The following is a 17,126-nucleotide window of genomic DNA, read 5'->3' on the forward strand; positions in this document are numbered from 1 at the left end:
ATGGATGGCCTTGGCTGTTCCAGTGGAGCAGGGATGGCACGTCTGGGTCTTATCTTACATCCTGGCCACACTCTGAAGCACAGACCTAGTCCGGGAACAGTGCCAGGAGAGCTGGTGACCTTCTTACCCCAAGATAAGAGTGCCAGAACAGGAATACCCTTATATGGTCAAGAGTACAGGAAGAGGAACACCCTTTTATGGTTAAGAGTACCGGAGCAGGAACATCTGTGGTGTCAACCTGCATGTATAAGCTGATGTGGCTGGATTCCTGGGGAAGGGGGGAGAGGGTGCCTGGAGGATATATATACTGCATGAAATTTCTTTCTCTTTGGACTTGCTGTGAACTGACCACGCAAGTGCCTTCTGCTATCCGGAGAGCAGAATAAACTCTTTCTCTGAATCAACCTTGGTGTCAGTTGACTTCCTTTCTCCCTCCCGGGAGCAACGCAGACCCCACCAGTCAGTAAAGTCTAATAAGGCTACACTAGGAGAACAGGGTGCTGAACGAGATGGGCCTTGGGCCTGATCCAGAAGGGCTCTTTTGACATCATTAACCATGTGGAGTTTGCCTTTGCTGTGACTCAGGATGCTTCCACGCAGCAGTTTATGGTGAACTCGGCGCACATTGCGTGGTCTGCATCCGAAAGCCATCCCATATTCCCACCCCACCCCCTTTAATCGGGATCTATAATTTCTGCAGGAAAACTGATATGTACTGATATGTAAAAAAACCAACCCAGACCCAAACCAGAAACCAAAACATGGAAACAGTAAGTCTAGATTAAATTGTAAAGGGGTGGACGTTTTGATGAGAACGGCATCCTGTGAATATTGGGGAAAAAACTTGCGTTTTTGGAGTCCCACATGGGGCAAAAGATTCCTCGAGGCCTAACTGAACACATTCCAATAAATGCATAGCATGCAACCTTGGCCAGTGGGTTTTTAAAAAAAGTAATACTGAAAGGGGGATTCATGTAGGGAGGGAAGGCACATTGCCCTTCTAGCCACAGTCCTCAGTATACTCCTGCTCACCGGTGGAAATTATTCTTAGAAAAACAGCTTCAGGGCAGTAATGGACACTTTCATTTTAAGGGAATTGCCCTGCAAGGGGTGGGATTTTCATAGGGATTGCAGCTGGGGAGGGAAGAGCTAAACCTCCCCCCTCCCTATACATTGTGGTCCCAGTGAAAATCACCACCCTTTCAAGTATCAGCTTTAAGAATCACCTACATCTAAACCGCAGAGCCTTGGGCTCGGCGGTTCGAATCCCCGCGACGGGGTGAGCTCCCGTTGCTCGGTCCCAGCTCCTGCCAACCTAGCAGTTCGAAAGCACGTCAAAGTGCAAGTAGATAAATAAATACCTTCCGGCGGGAAGGTAAACGGCGTTTCCGTGCTCTGCTCTGGTTCGCCAGAAGCGGCTTAGTCATGCTGGCCACACGACCCAGAAGCTGTACACCGGCTCCCTCGGCCAGTAAAGCGAGATGAGCGCCGCAACCCCAGAGTCGGTCACAACTGGACCTAATGGTCAGGGGTCCCTTTACCTTTACCTTTACATCCACATTGAAAGCACTTGCATGCATTTAATGCAACGTGTTGTTAGTCCTCAGGTATAACTTGCATTTTTCCCAGTAGTGATGTATTGAAGTGAGAGCTGGACCATAAAGATGGCTGATCGCCGAAGAATTGATGCTTTTGAATTATGGTGCTGGAGGAGACTATTGAGAGTCCCATGGGCTGCTAGAAGATCAAACCTATCCATTCTGAAGGAAATTAGCCCTGAGTGCTCACTGGAAGGACAGATCCTGAAGCTGAGGCTCCAATACTTTGGCCACCTCATGAGAAGAGAAGACTCCCTGGAAAAGACCCTGATGTTGGGAAAGATGGAGGGCACAAGGAGAAGGGGACGAAAGAGGACGAGATGGTTGGACAGTGTTCTCGAAGCTACAAACATGAGTCTGAGCAAACTGCGGGAGGCAGTGGAAGACAGGAGTGCCTGGCGTGCTCTGGTCCATGGGGTCACGAAGAGTCGGACACGACTAAACGACTAAACAACAACATAACTTGCATTCCTGGCTTTTTAGATCCAGCCGCATGGGTGATCTAAGAGCACCTCTCGCACAGCTGCGAGAAAGCTTACAGGTGGCAAGAACATTTGTGTTGGCCTGGCTGCATGGGTCTCCCTGGTTGTGTGGATCTGACACTTCCCTTCCTAAATGGTTCAAGAATGAATTCACAAAGCAGCTCTTCAGGAAAATGACATTGTTTACCTCTGGAGGGTCATTGCTCAGAGCTGTGTCAGGCTGGGAGCCAACTGCAGGGGCAACTACTCGGCAGGCAACAGCAACCGTCTCCTCAGCAGGAACGGCATGAGGTCCAGAAGGATGGAGAACATCTTCCGCAGAAGGTTCTTCGCCTTCTTCAAGTGGCAAGAGGGGTTCTTCCCTGAGAGGGCTGGAAAGAGGAGGGCTTTGATCCGAAAAGCCTCCCTTTTCCTCTTCGTCTCCTCCTTCTCCTTCTTGAAGAGAACTGATCTGCTCTATTTCAACAGACACATCCCCTTTTTCTTCATCATGGTTTGGGTCCTCGGCAGCCTCTGATCTTTTGACACCTGCTGACTTCTCTTTGGAAGAAGGAACTGTTTTCCCAACAGCCTTCTTCTGTTTTGGTTTCCCTGCAAAAAGACAAACACACGCACACACAGCGATGACACAGGAGCTATGCCTGAGATTACCTCGTGAAACTATTGCACAAGGTTTCCTGGGCATGCCAAATATTTTTTTTTAAATGCTAGGGCCAAACTATGTGTTATACAAATACAGTCATACCTTGGAAGTCGAACGGACTGTATTTGTATAACATATAGTTTGGCCTTGTGTTTTTAAAAAATCCGTTTGACTTCCAAAACGTTCGGAAACCAAAGCGTGGTTTGAAGAAAGCTCCTGCAGCCAATCGGAAGCCGCGGAAGCCACATCAGACGTTCAGGTTCCAAAGAATGTTTGTAAAATATACTTGGAGTCAAGAGTGGATTTCATGCTCTTTATTCAGCTCATAGTGGTGAGGAGGAATGGAAGTTCCCCCAGAATGTCTGCCTTATATACATTATTTACACAATGGGCCCCACGTGATTGGCTAATTTCGGGATTCTCCTGTAGGCCAATAAAGTTGCGGATTCACTTCCACCTGGAGCTGGATTGGGTGGCTCCTGTGGACTAATCAGACTGCTGCATTCTGGATCGTATTGTTTTAGGACCAATCAGACTGCTGCATTCTGAATCCTATTGTTCTAGGACCAATCAGACTGCTGCATTCTGAATCCTATTCAACTCAGTACATAAGAACTAAGAAATGCAAACTGCCAGAAGTAAGTCCCACTGTTTTCCGTGAGGCTTTCTCACTAGAGAGTGAATCAGCGTGTTTTTACATGAGTAGAATGTGTCCTTTTATTTAAAATGCATCTCCGGGTTATTTGTGGGGCATAGGAATTCGTTCATTTTTTAAATTAAAAAAATAGTCCAGCCCCCCACATGGTCTGAGGGACAGTGGACCGGCCCCCTGCTGGAAAGGTTTGCTGACCCCTGGCTGAATCCCTCACACAGGAACAACATCCAGTTTTTAAATGGCCTTTTCCTTTACCTACAACAAAATCTGTCCGTTTCTCTTTCTTGAGCGTCTTCTTCTGCACTTTCAGTACAGTTCCAGTTCTCACCGATTCAGGTTTCTTCTTCCCTGTCTTCGCTTTGTCCTCAACAACACCTGCAGCCTGTTAGTAAAGAAAGAAAAAGTGTGTAGAACACAGGGTGGCATAAAAGAAAGAAATTTAGTGCTTAACCAAATACAGGATAGCATAGCATATTTTTGTTTTGGTGAAAATTTTAAAATTGGATTGTTAAAGAGTTCCTCTTTTGTTTTCTTCTTTGGAGATCACTTGTAGCCAAGTAACATGGTCTGCCATGAACAGGTTTTAGGTTTGATGAGGCCCTAAGATACTGAAGGTAATGGGGCCCTTGATATGTCCAGCTGTCCTTTGTCACTGTTTTTTGTGTTGAATATATGCTACATGGTAATTTATGGACCTAACAGGTATCTAAAGCCATTTGCACATAACAAAATACGTATTTTATCAAAGTAATTGTTGAACTGAAATACAATTAAGAAGAAGTATATTAATAGTGAAATACAATTAAGAAGTATATTCATAGTGAAATAATTATTAAGCTCTAGCTGTATGTAGGTTTTATTTTATTTGCTTTTTATCTTATATTTTTGAAATGTACATCCAGGTGTTTTTCCCTTTAAATTTTTTTGGGGCCCCCAAGAGAGTGGGGCCCTAAGCTATAGCTTGTTTAGCTTATACGTAAATCCGGCACTGTCCATGAACGCAGTCTTAACAGCGAGTCCACAAGTGACTGTGGAGGCCAATTCTGGATCCACACACATATTGGAAGAGAGGAAGAGGAGCGCAGGGGGACCGCACTGCCCCCGGCAGCGCGATCTTGGTGGGGTGCCATCGCGGCTGTTCCCCCACCTACGCTGGGCGCCACATCCCTGGGACGCGCGCTAGCCCCACCCCAGCCTGCTCTCTACCACCCCCCCCAGTGCTGGAGCATGAAGCTCCGCCACTGTCCACACATCCTTCCACAGTGGAAACACAGGTTTCCAGGTGGGAGTTGATCACAGTGAGGGTTTGCCTTCCTCTTAGCGCGTTTCTCCCTTTCGTCCTGAGTTTGGGTGCCTTCAAAGTACATGACACCTTTGGCAAAGGCTGTTCTGCAGTTGGGAGAGCTTGCAGGCCAGTGTTTCCCAATTGTTGGTGTTTATAGCACTTTGCCCTGGGAGAGTCTTTAAACCTAACAGGCACTCTATTTGCTTCTCCTCCCCCCACAAAACACAGGGATGGGGAGCCTGTCCCACCCCCACCCCCGGATTTTGTTGGACTTCATCTCCCATCTGCCCCAGCAGCATGGCCCAATGGTCAGTGATGATGGAATTTGTTGCCCAAAAACATCTGCAGGGCTTGCTATCCTTGCCTTAAGAGGTGGTCTAAGATGCTTCGGTTTCTGAGGCAGAAAACCAACACCCTCCCATTACAGTAGTAAATATAATAATGAGTAAAATAATAATAATAATAATAATAATAATAATAATAATAATAATAATAATATTTATTTATACCCCGCCCTCCCCTGCCAAGACTGGGCTCAGGGCGGCTAACAACCAATAATAAAAACAAGTTGATTAAAATACAATTTTAAAAACAAGATTAAAATACAACATTAAAACATTAAGATGCAGCCTCTTCACAGGAGGAGAAAGGAAAAAGAAAGAGGGGGAGGGAAGCAACCATTTGCTTCCCTTTAGTGGTACCCTAAAATGCCCATCTCACTTTGCCCTGCCCTGTGTGCCCGGATCAGTTTGCATAAAGATTTTTCCACAATGGTTAACACTCACCACCTTGGGATCAGTGGCCTTAGTTGGCTTTCTGGTTTTCTCTGGCAACGTTTTTTCTTCTTCTTCATCATCTTCTTCTACCCGATGTTTTTCAGATGAATGGGTGCCCATTCTTGCACCCTTCTCAATTTCGGCACTGCGGTCAAGAATCTCCATGTTGGTGCTGTCCAGTTCAGAGACCTTCTCCCTTTGAAAAAGCAGTATGAAATAATCATATGGGACGAACCCATGGAAAGTTAACAGATGTTGAGCACTTTGCGGAAGGGATTTCACCGCATTCCAGAAATGTACCGTATTTTTCGCTCTATAAGACTCACTTTTCCCCTCCTAAAAAGTAAGGGGAAATGTGTGTGCGTATTATGGAGCGAATGCAGGCTGCGCAGCTATCTCAGAAGCCAGAACAGCAAGAGGGGTTGCTGCTTTCACTGCGCAGCGATCCCTCTTGCTGTTCTGCACTGTCTAACAGAAAGTAATGGCCTGAGTTACCCGTTTACTGATATTCATCCACCTTTCTGCTTTCAGACAAAGGGCGGACTTGGAGCAGGAGAAGGAATTCCATTATAAGCTGCTCGTGGAAGCTGGGGGGTTAGAACGACGGCAAGCGATTTCACGCCCATGGGTTTATTCGTATTTCCAGCATCCTTTTTTAAATGTGGGAGATGAGGATTAGAGAGCGAGAACTTTTTCCAAGAACAACTCGCAGCCACATAGCTGTGTTGTTCTCACCTTACTCCAAAATGTCAGCATCCCGTTATTCACTTGTATTTAATTCAATAGAGGCTGTTAATCCACATGATGAGAGCTGTTGCGTTCTGACTTAACCATCTCGCAGATTCCCAGTCAAAAGCTACTGCCAAGCCCTCTTTCTAAAACAAGCAACGGAGGGGGGAAATGGCTTCATCTGGACCAATGGACAATTTTGGACACTGGGCATTATTTGTCGGCAAGGAGACCTGGAGAGTCTGGAGAACCCACCGCTGGAGAAGTCAGCTGTCAGTGAAATCGAATGAAAGTGGCACTCCGTGTTCTAAAACACGAACAGCAGATTGGTGAGCCATAGGCAACATCAAGAAAACGAAGATCATGGCCACGGTAGGTTTGCACAATTAAAGTGGGTTAAAGCACTTTGTTCCGCTCGCGACAAATCTGCTTTTATCAGAAAGACTTTTTGCAGTGGGGGAAATGCAATAAAAAGTGGAATAAATGAGCCAATTATGGGATGATGTATATAACCTCTGTGCAAGCAAATCAGGATGAGTGGCTCATTGCCGTATCCCCTCCCCGCCAACAAATCAGAACAAGTGCTCAATGAAAAGCAGGCATCGTGTGACCTCCGTATAAGCTTCGTGCAAGCAAGTCAGGATGAATGCTTGGTAAACAGGGGATCTTTTCCTATGGAAAGAAGAAACTGCAATAACAAAATGGAAACTTTAGATGCTATCTACCTACCTGCAAGGGACGCGGGTGGCGCTGTGGGTTAAACCACAGAGCCTAGGACTTGCCTATCAGAAGGTTGGCGGTTCGAATCCCCACGACAGGGTGAGCTCCCATTGCTCGGTCCCAGCTCCTGCCAACCTAGCAGTTTGAAAGCATGTCAAAGTGCAAGTAGATAAATGGTACTACTCCAGCGGGAAGGTAAACGGCTTTTCCATGCACTGCTCTGGTTCGCCAGAAGTGGCTTAGTCATGCTGGCCACATGACCCAGCTCCCTCAGCCAATAAAGCAAGATGAGCGCCGCAACCCCAGAGTCGGCCACGACAGGACCTAATGGTCAGGGGTCCCTTTACCTTTACCTTTACCTACCTGCAAAGTGTGAGGGAGACAGTGAAAGATACAGGAAATAGAATGCAGATTTCCAAAAAAATAGCAAGGAGAGACAAGAGGGCCTTCCTAAACGAGCAATGCAAAGAAATAGAGGAAAACAACAGAATGGGAAAAAACAGAGATCTGTTCAAGAAAATTGGAGATATGAAAGGAACTTTTCGTACAAAGATTACCATAATAAAGGACAAAAGTGGAAATGACCTAATAGAAGCAGACAAGAAGACATCAAGAACAGGTGGCAAGAATACACAGACGAATTATACCAGAAAAAAATGGATGTCTCGTACACCCCAGGTAGTGTGGTTGCTGACCTTGAGCCAGACATCCTGGAGAGTGAAGTCAAATGGGCCTTAGAAAGCACTGCTAATAACAAGGCCAGTGGAAATGATGATATTCCAGCTGAACTATTTAAAATTTTAAAACATGATGCTGTTAAGGTGCTACACTCAATATGCCAGCAAATTTGGAAAACTCAGCAGTGGTCAGAGGATTGGAGAAGATCAGTCTACATCCCAATTCCAAAGAAGGGAAGTGCCAGAGAATGCTCCAACTACCGCACAATTGCACTCATTTCACACGCTAGCAAGGTTATGCTTAAAATTCTACAAGGAAGGCTCAAGCAGTATGTGGACCGAGAACTCCCAGAAGCTGGATTTAGAAGAGGCAGAGGAATCAGAGACCAAATTGCAAACATGCGCTGGATTATGGAGAAAGCCAGAGAATTCCAGAAAAACATCTACTTCTGCTTCATTGACTACGCAAAAGCATTTGGCTGTGTCAACCACAGCAAACTATGGCAAGTTCTTAAAGAAATGGGAGTGCCTGATCACCTCATCTGTCTCCTGAGAAATCTCTATGTGGGACAAGAAGCTACAGTTAGAACGGGATATGGAATAACTGATTGGTTCAAAATTGGGAAAGGAGTACGACAAGGCTGTATATTGTCTCCCTGCTTATTTAACGTATATGCAGAATTCATCACGAGAAAGGCTGGACTGGATGAATCCCAAGCCAGAATTAAGATTGCCGGAAGAAATATCAACAACTTCAGATATGCAGATGACACAACCTTGATGGCAGAAAGTGAGGAGGAATTAAAGAACCTTTTAATGAGGGTGAAAGAGAAGAGCGCAAAATATGGTTTGAAGCTCAACATCAAAAAAACTAAGATCATGGCCACTGGTCCCATCACCTCCTGGCAAATAGAAGGGGAAGAAATGGAGGCAGTGAGAGATTTTACTTTCTTTTTTTTTTTTTATAATATTTTTTATTAAACAGCTTTTATATTAACACAAACAAGACATACAAAAAAGAACACACGTTAACAAAACAAAAAACAAGTACAATTTCATGTCCTAATTTCTTAGACCTTACTTCCTCGACTTCCTCTTGCTTCCCGTTTCTGTATTCCAAGTTCTTACAATTATTCAGCGAATCTTCCCTTATTTTATTATAGATTTATATTAATCGTCCTTATTCTCTCTGTCTTAACCATTACTAATAGTAACCATTTATTTTAGGCCCAACATCATTCTAACTGTCATTAATTTTATAGTATTTCTTTAAGTAATCCTTAAACTTCTTCCACTCCTCTTCCGCCGCTTCTCTTCCCTGGTCTCGGATTCTGCTCGTCATTTCTGCCAAACCCATGTAGTCCATCACCTTCATCTGCCATTCTTCCAGTGTGGGTAGATCCTGTGTCTTCCAGTACTTTGCAATAAGTATTCTAGCTGCTGTTGTAGCATACATAAAGAAAGTTATATCCGTCTTTAACACCCCCTGGCCGACGATACCCAAGAGAAAGGCCTCTGGTTTCTTTGGGAACGTATATTTAAATACCTTTTTAAGTTCATTATAGATCATTTCCCAGAATGCCTTAATCTTCGGGCACGTCCACCAGAGGTGAAAGAATGTACCTTCCTTTTCTTTACATTTCCAACATTTATTATCAGGCAAATGATAGATCTTTGCAAGCTTGACTGGGGTTATGTACCACCTATAAATCATTTTCATTATGTTTTCTCTTAGGGCGTTACACGCCGTAAACTTCAACCCGGTGGTCCACAACTTTTCCCAATCAGCGAACATAATGTTATGACCGATGTCCTGAGCCCATTTAATCATACTTGATTTTACCGTTTCATCTTGTGTATTCCATTTCAACAGCAGATCATACATTTTTGACAAATTCTTAGTACTAGATTCTAACAGTTCAGTCTCTAATTTTGATTTTTCCACCTGGAAGCCTATTTTACTGTCTAATTTAAACACTTCATTTATTTGATGATAATGTAACCAGTCTCTCACCTTCCCTTTTATTTTTTCAAAACTCTGCAATCTCAATTTGTCCCCTTCTTTTTCCAAAATTTCCCAATATCTTGGCCATTTCGACTCCATATTTAACTTTTTGACTGCCTTGGCTTCCATTGGTGATAGCCATCTTGGAGTCTTATTTTCCAGCAGGTCCTTATATCTGACCCAGACATTTAATAGTGCTTTTCTGACAATATGATTTTTGAAACTTTTATGCGCTTTAACCTTGTCATACCACAAATATGCATGCCACCCAAAAATATTGTTAAATCCTTCCAAATCCAAAATGTCCGTGTTTTCAAGAAGCAGCCATTCTTTTAGCCAGCAGAAAGCTGCCGCTTCATAGTACAATTTAAAGTCTGGCAGGGCAAACCCCCCTCTTTCCTTTAAATCCGTTAATATCTTAAATTTTATTCTGGGCTTCTTGCCCTGCCAGACAAATTTAGATATATCTTTCTGCCACTTCTTGAAACAATCCATTTTGTCCATAATTTGTAATGCTTGAAACAAAAACAACATTCTTGGCAATACATTCATCTTTATAACTGCAATTCGACCTAACAAGGAAAGCTTCAGATTTGACCAAATCTCCAGATCTTTTTTCACTTCTATCCAAGTTTTTTCATAGTTATCTTTGAATAAATTCACATTTTTAGCTGTCATGTTCACACCCAAATATTTCACTTTTTTAACCACAGTCAACCCCGTCTCATTCTGAAACCTTTCTTTTTCAGTCTGTGTTAAATTTTTCTCCAATACCTTAGTCTTTGACTTATTCAATTTAAATCCTGCCAATTGACCAAACTCTTGAATTATTTCCAAAACTCTTTTTGTGCTAGCTTCTGGCTCTTGCAGTGTGAGTACTAGGTCATCTGCAAATGCTCTCAGTTTATATTGTTTGGCTCCGACCTGAATCCCTTTAACCAACTGGTCGAGAGATTTTACTTTCTTGGGTTCCATGTTCACTGCAGATGGTGACAGCAGTCACGAAATTAAAAGACACCTGCTTCTTGGGAGAAAAGCAATGACAAACCTAGACAGCATCTTAAAAAGCAGAGACATCACCTTGCCAACAAAGGTCCGTATAGTTAAAGCCATGGTTTTCCCAGTAGTGATGTATGAAAGTGAGAGCTGGACCATAAAGAAGGCTGATCGCCAAAGAATGGATGCTTTTGAAATATGGTGCTGGAGGAGACTCTTGAGAGTCCCATGGACTGCAAGAAGATCAAACCGATCCATTCTGAAGGAAATCAGCCCTGAGTGCTCACTGGAAGGACAGATCCTGAAGCTGAGGCTCCAGTACTTTGGCCACCTCATGAGAAGAGAAGACTCCCTGGAAAAGAGAGGAAAGATTGAGGGCACTAGGAGAAGGGGTGACAGAGGACGAGATGGTTGGACAGTGTTCTCAAAGCTACAAACATGAGTTTGACCAAACTGCGGTGGAAGACAGGAGTGCCTGGCGTGCTCTGGTCCATGGGGTCATGAAGAGTCAGACACGACTAAACGACTAAACAACAACAACAACAACAACCTGCTGCCCCTCAAACAGCCCACAATAAGTTTGTTTTTATTTGCTTGCAAGCTACGAAACCCCACGAGGCACAACTCATGTAATTGTAATGGGCAGAGCTGCCTTTCTTTTCTTGTCCTCCTCGCTATTGCAAAAAGGAAGGAATATTCTCCTGTGCCTTTAATGGCAGTCCCAAGACTTTTCTCCACGGTTAATAATGAAAAGGATGCCCCTTTCATCTCATCATCTCAAAAGCCTTGTGGTGCACTCTGTTTCCCTGACAGTCGCCCACTGTGAAGCATCCCCAACCCCATCCATGTCCTAGCATCCATGCTGGCTTTCTATAGCCTTCCAGAATCCAGGTGCTGTTTGAGAAATTACAGCAGCTTGGGCCCAGAATACATAAGAGAGCAATCTCTTTTGCCTGGAGGTTTACTAGAATTCAAGATTTACTGGTGCTGGAGGAGACTCTTGAGAGTCCCATGGACTGCAAGAAGATCAAACCTCTCCATTCTGAAGGAAATCAGCCCTGAGTGCTCACTGGAAGGACAGATCCTGAAGCTGAGGCTCCAAGACTTTGGCCACCTCATGAGAAGAGAAGACTCCCTGGAAAAGACCCTGATGTTGGGAAAGATGGAGGGCACAAGGAGAAGGGGACGACAGAGGACCAGATGGTTGGACAGTGTTTTCGAAGCTACCAGCATGAGTTTGACCAAACTGCGGGAGGCAGGGGAAGACAGGAGTGCCTGGCGTGCTCTGGTCCATGGGGTCACAAAGAGTCGGACACGACTAAACGACTACACAACAAGAAAGATTAATTGTCATCCTTGCTTTGGGCCAAGACGATGCCATAACAGAGCTCTTATTTTACTAATTAACCTGTCCAAATGAGATACGAAAGGTTGAACTCACTTGGCTACTGTCTCGTTCAACAGAAAACTGAGCTTTGTTACAATCAAGAAGGCTACAAACTTATTCAGAAGGAAACGTTTGTAATTTATGCAACGTATTCCTCTTACGACCCATTCTCATGAGATACGAACCATAATTAAAACAACAACAACGCAACCACACAGACCCTCAAGCTATCCAGAATTCAAAAATGTTTTCAGAGGTCTGCTGATGCATCAAATTTATGCACCTGACAAACTTTGTAAAGGTAAAGGGACCCCTGACCATTAGGTCCAGTCGTGGCCGACTCTGGGGTTGCAGCGCTCACCTCGCTTTATTGGCTGAGGGAGCCGGCATGCAGCTTCCGGGTCATGTAGCCAGCATGACTAAGCCGCTTCTGGCAAACCAGAGCAGCGCACGGAAACGCCGTTTACCTTCCTGCCGGAGCACTACCTATTTATCTACTTGCACTTTGAGGTGCTTTCGAACTGCTAGGTTGGCAGGAGCAGGGACCGAGCAACGGGAGCTATTCGAACCGCCGACCTTCTGATCGGCAAGCCCTAGGCTCTGTGGTTTAACCCACAGTGCCACCCACGTCCCACTGACAAACTTACAACAGTATTATCTCCTTGCACCTGGAAAATGTAACACGTGACACTCTCAGCTTGCATTTCTTAGTACAGAAAGTAATCTCTGTGTGAAGCTTCTCTGTGTGGAAGAAAAAAGCAGAAGGTTCATGATGTTTGGGTTATTCCTTCAGAGAAGCTGAGTACAGCCAGTGGTGGAGTTTCATGCTCTGGCACCGGGGGGGGGGGGCGGTGTGGAGAGCAGGCGGGGGCGGGGCTGGTGCGCGTCCTGGGGCCAGGGCACACTGCCTGTAGGGGTGTGGCGCCCAGTGCGGGCAGGGGGGGCAGCCATGATGGCACCCTACTGGGATTGTGCTGTCGGGGGCTGTGCGATCCGTACACACTCCTCTTTCTCTGCCAGTGAGTACAGCTGGCTTAAACTGGTTCTGCTATCTCTTTCAGTCAAGGCCATGTTACAGGTAGGTAGCCGTGTTGGTCTGTGAAATATACTCAGAGTCGCAAAGTGATTTCATGCTCTTTATTCAGCTCATAGTGGTGAGGAGGAATGAATGAAAGTCCCCTCACAGTATCTGCTTTATATACATTATTTACACAATGGGCTGCACATGATTGGCTAATTCCGGAATTCTACTGTAAGCCAATCAGGTTGTGGATTCACTTCTATCTGGAGCATGATTGGGTGGTTCCTGCCAACCAATCATACTGCTGCATTGTTCTAGGACCAATCAGACTGCTGCATTCTGAATCCTATTGTTCTAGGACCAATCAGACTGCTACCTTTTGGATCCTATTGTTCTAGGACCAATCAGACTGCTGCAGTTTGGATCCTATTCAACTCAGTACATAACAGTCTGCCATAGTCGAAACAAAATAAAAAAATTCCTTCCAGTAGCACCTTAGAGACCAACTAAGTTTGTCATTGGTATGAGCTTTCGTGTGCATGCACACTTCTTCAGATAGATGCTGACTTATAACAAGAAGGCAGAAGGAGCCTGGGTTTCATACTTCTGTCTCTCTTTCCTTCTGGTGTTGTGTTCTGTATACAGTGGCACCTCGGGTTACATACGCTTCAGGTTACAGACTCCGCTAACCCAGAAATAGTACCTCGGGTTAAGAACTTTGCTTCAGGATGAGAACAGAAATCGTGCTCTGGCGGTGCAGCGGCAGCAGGAGGCCCCATTAGCTAAACTGGTGCTTCAGTTTAAGAACAGTTTCAGGTTAAGAACGGACCTCCGGAATGAATTAAGTACTTAACCCGAGGTACCACTGTATAATGTTAAGATTTAAACTTATTATGTTACTGCTAAGTCTGCTGCAACTGGATTTCTTATGGACAGCGCCTGTCCTGAATTTACAGTGGTACCTCGGGTTAAGAACTTAATTCGTTCCAAAGGTCCGTTCTTAACCTGAAACTGTTCTTAACCTGAGGTGCCACTTTAGCTAACGGGGCCTCCCGCTGCTGCTGTGCCACCACCACACGATTTCTGTCCTCATCCTGAAGCAAAGTTCTTAACCCAAGGTACTATTTCTGGGTTAGTGGAGTCCGTAACCTGAAGCGTATGTAACCTGAAGCGTCTGTAACCCGAGGTACCACTGTATTGGATCTGTGACCGTTATGCTCACGTGCCTTCAGTAGCAGTAAAGCTCTGCTGGATGAAATGCATTTGCCTCGGGTCTATTTTTGGGGGAATCCCGCAACATGTTTAAGTTTTTACTCTGCTAACTATACGTTGGAGTTCTGCTCTGGATCAATATTTAGTAGAATTCCATGAGAGACTCAGCCCTTGGAAACGCTAGCAGCCATCCCATTTCATATACTTACCTATCTGATGTAGAAATCCTGGGATGGGCAATGTGTGGTTCCAGGTGTGAGGGGCTAGCTGACTGGGGCAAATTGTCCAGTTGTTTTTCTGTATCTGCAGTGGGGACAGAGCAAAAAAATTGTATGTTACAAGTTAAGGTAGAACAGGCCTTGGCAACATACAAAGCAGAATATTTAGACGACGGTCAATGTCTGTTCAGCCACCAGGGGGTGATAAAGCTCCACTGCCGTATTATTATTTTTGCAAAAACAGTGGTACCACGGGTTAAGAACTTAATTCGTTCCAGAGGTCCGTTCTTAACCTGAAACTGTTCTTAACCTGAAGCACCACTTTAGCTAACGGGGCATCCTGCTGCCGGTGCACCGCCGGAGCGCGATTTCTGTTCTTATCCTGAAGCAAAGTTCTTAACCTGAAGCACTATTTCTGGGTTAGCAGAGTCTGTAACCTGAGCGTATGTAACCCGAGGTACCACTGTATAATGGTACCTTGGTTTACAACCATAATCCGTTCCGGAGGTCCGTTTGTAAACCAAAACAGGTTGTAACCCAAGGCACACTTTCGCCAATGGGGCCTCCAAAGTAAATTTGTTCATAATAATAATAATAATAAAATGGGTTGTAATAATAAAAAAAAAAGGTTGCAAACCGGGACAAGCACTTTCGGGTTTGATGCGTTTGTACAGTGGTACCTTGGGATGCGAACAGGATTGGTTCCGGAGCCCCATTCGCATCCTGAATAGAACGTAAGACACGACAGGGCGTCTGTGTGCATGTGGGTTGCGTTTTGCCGCTGCCGCGCATGCGCATGACGTCATTTTGACCGTCTGCGCATGCGCGAGCGGCGAAACCCGGAAGTAACGTGCTCTGCTTCCAATGTGCTCCCACTGCTGGTTTTTGAAGCCACATTTCATTTCACTCTTAATTTGCATAATGCCTTTCTATATTACGATACACAAGGCAGTTTGCAGCAAGAAAATATACAACAAAGAACGCACACCATATAATAATCTGATGCAATACAAAAAGTCATAATGAAACATAACTTTAGAACGGAGCGACTTATATCAAATATAGTCATATTCAGTTATCTATCAGAACATTATAGTACACAATAAAATTAACTCTCAAAACACCAGCAAATAATAAACAGAAATTCACTCTTAACTATTACGATAAATGATTACTAAACTATGTTCCAAATAAATAACTGCCAGTCACAATGCATAAAATACCACAATACAGTGGTACCTCAGGTTAAGTACTTACAGTATTTTTCGCTCTATAAGACGCACCAGACCACAAGACGCACCTAGTTTTTGGAGGAGGAAAACAAGAAAAAAAATATTCTGAATCTCAGAAGCCAGAACAGCAAGAGGGATTGCTGCGCAGTGAAAGCAGTAATCCCTCTTGCTGTTCTGGCTTCTGGGATAGCTGCGCAGCCTGCATTCGCTCCATAAGACGCACACACATTTCCCCTTACTTTTTAGGAGGGAAAAAGTGAGTCTTATAGAGCAAAAAATACGGTAATTCATTCCAGAGGTCTGTTCTTAACCTGAAACTGTTCTTAACCTGAAGCACCACTTTAGCTAATGGGGCCTCCTGCTGCCGCCGTGCCGCCGGAGCACAATTTCTGTTCTCGTCCTGAAGCAAAGTTCTTAACCTGAAGCACTATTTCTGGGTTAGCGGAGTCTGTAATCTGAAGCATCTGTAACCTGAGGTACCACTGTACATACAAAACTATGTAAAAGGATCAAATTGAGAAACAATGACGCACAACTTTAAAAAAAAAATATTCACATGGCATTAGCCATAGTCCATATTGTTCCTGTAGTTTCTTGGTAAATACTTCCCCTACAAACCAGCTTCAATCAGATTAGAAAACCTGGTTTCAGAGGGTGTTGTGATGCCGACAGAGGGGGCACTTGCTCCAAAAATTTGCAAGAAAATCCCACAGCAGTGCTAAGAGCCAAGTACCACCACTCTGATTTATGCTGGCTTTTCTTTTAAGGTAAAGGGACCCCTGACCATTAGGTCCTGTCGTGACCGACTCTGGGGTTGCAGCGCTCATCTCGCTTTATTGGTCGAGGGAGCCGGCGTACAGCTTCTGGGTCATGTGGCCAGCATGACTAAGCCTCTTCTGGCGAACCAGAGCAGCGCACGGAAACACCATTTACCTTCCGCTGGAGTGGTACCTATTTATCTACTTGCACTTTGACGTGCTTTCGAACTGCTAGGTTGGCAGGAGCAGGGACCGAGCAACGGGAGCTCACCCCATTGCGGGGATTCGAACCGCCGACCTTCTGATCGGCAAGTCCTAGGCTCTGTGGTTTAACCCACAGCGCTACCCGCGTCCCTGTCTTTTCTTTTAGATTTAAGCAAACACCAAGAATGATATTTCCAGGCCACCTGTTTCTTACTGGTCCCTTCTATTCCCCATCCACCAAGTATCACATGCAGAAAAAGCTACGCAAAAGTACGTACATATGGGAGTTCTGCACATCACAACCCATCATCATCATCATTTATTGAATTTATATACCGCCCTATACCCAGAGGTCTCAGGGCGGTTCACAGAAAAGATCACAATATATAAAATCAATAAAAACAATAACCCAATAATAGCCCCCCAAAGAGCCACATTTTAAAGGGCATAGGGTGTCTATCAGGTCAACCTGAGACCTGGTTAAAAATGAATGTTTTTGCCTGGCACCTAAAGGTGAATAATGAAGGC

At 44.7% G+C, this 17,126-nt stretch overlaps 1 protein-coding gene across 1 annotated transcript in view; it reads right to left on the minus strand.

The window, feature by feature from the left end:
- The window catches only part of KIAA2012, a 93,944-nt gene that overhangs the window by 11,781 nt on the left and 65,037 nt on the right, over positions 1 to 17,126 (minus strand). The window contains exons 14-17 of the mRNA XM_083626689.1: positions 14,396 to 14,489; positions 5,449 to 5,635; positions 3,634 to 3,760; positions 2,268 to 2,671 (exon numbers count right to left, since the gene is read on the minus strand). Coding sequence (XP_083482815.1) covers positions 2,268 to 2,671; positions 3,634 to 3,760; positions 5,449 to 5,635; positions 14,396 to 14,489 — 812 coding nt within the window. The remainder of the gene's footprint in view (positions 1 to 2,267; positions 2,672 to 3,633; positions 3,761 to 5,448; positions 5,636 to 14,395; positions 14,490 to 17,126) is intronic.

The sequence above is a fragment of the Podarcis filfolensis genome (assembly GCF_964270895.1).
Source record: "Podarcis filfolensis genome assembly, chromosome: 1".
Lineage (NCBI taxonomy): Eukaryota > Metazoa > Chordata > Lepidosauria > Squamata > Lacertidae > Podarcis > Podarcis filfolensis.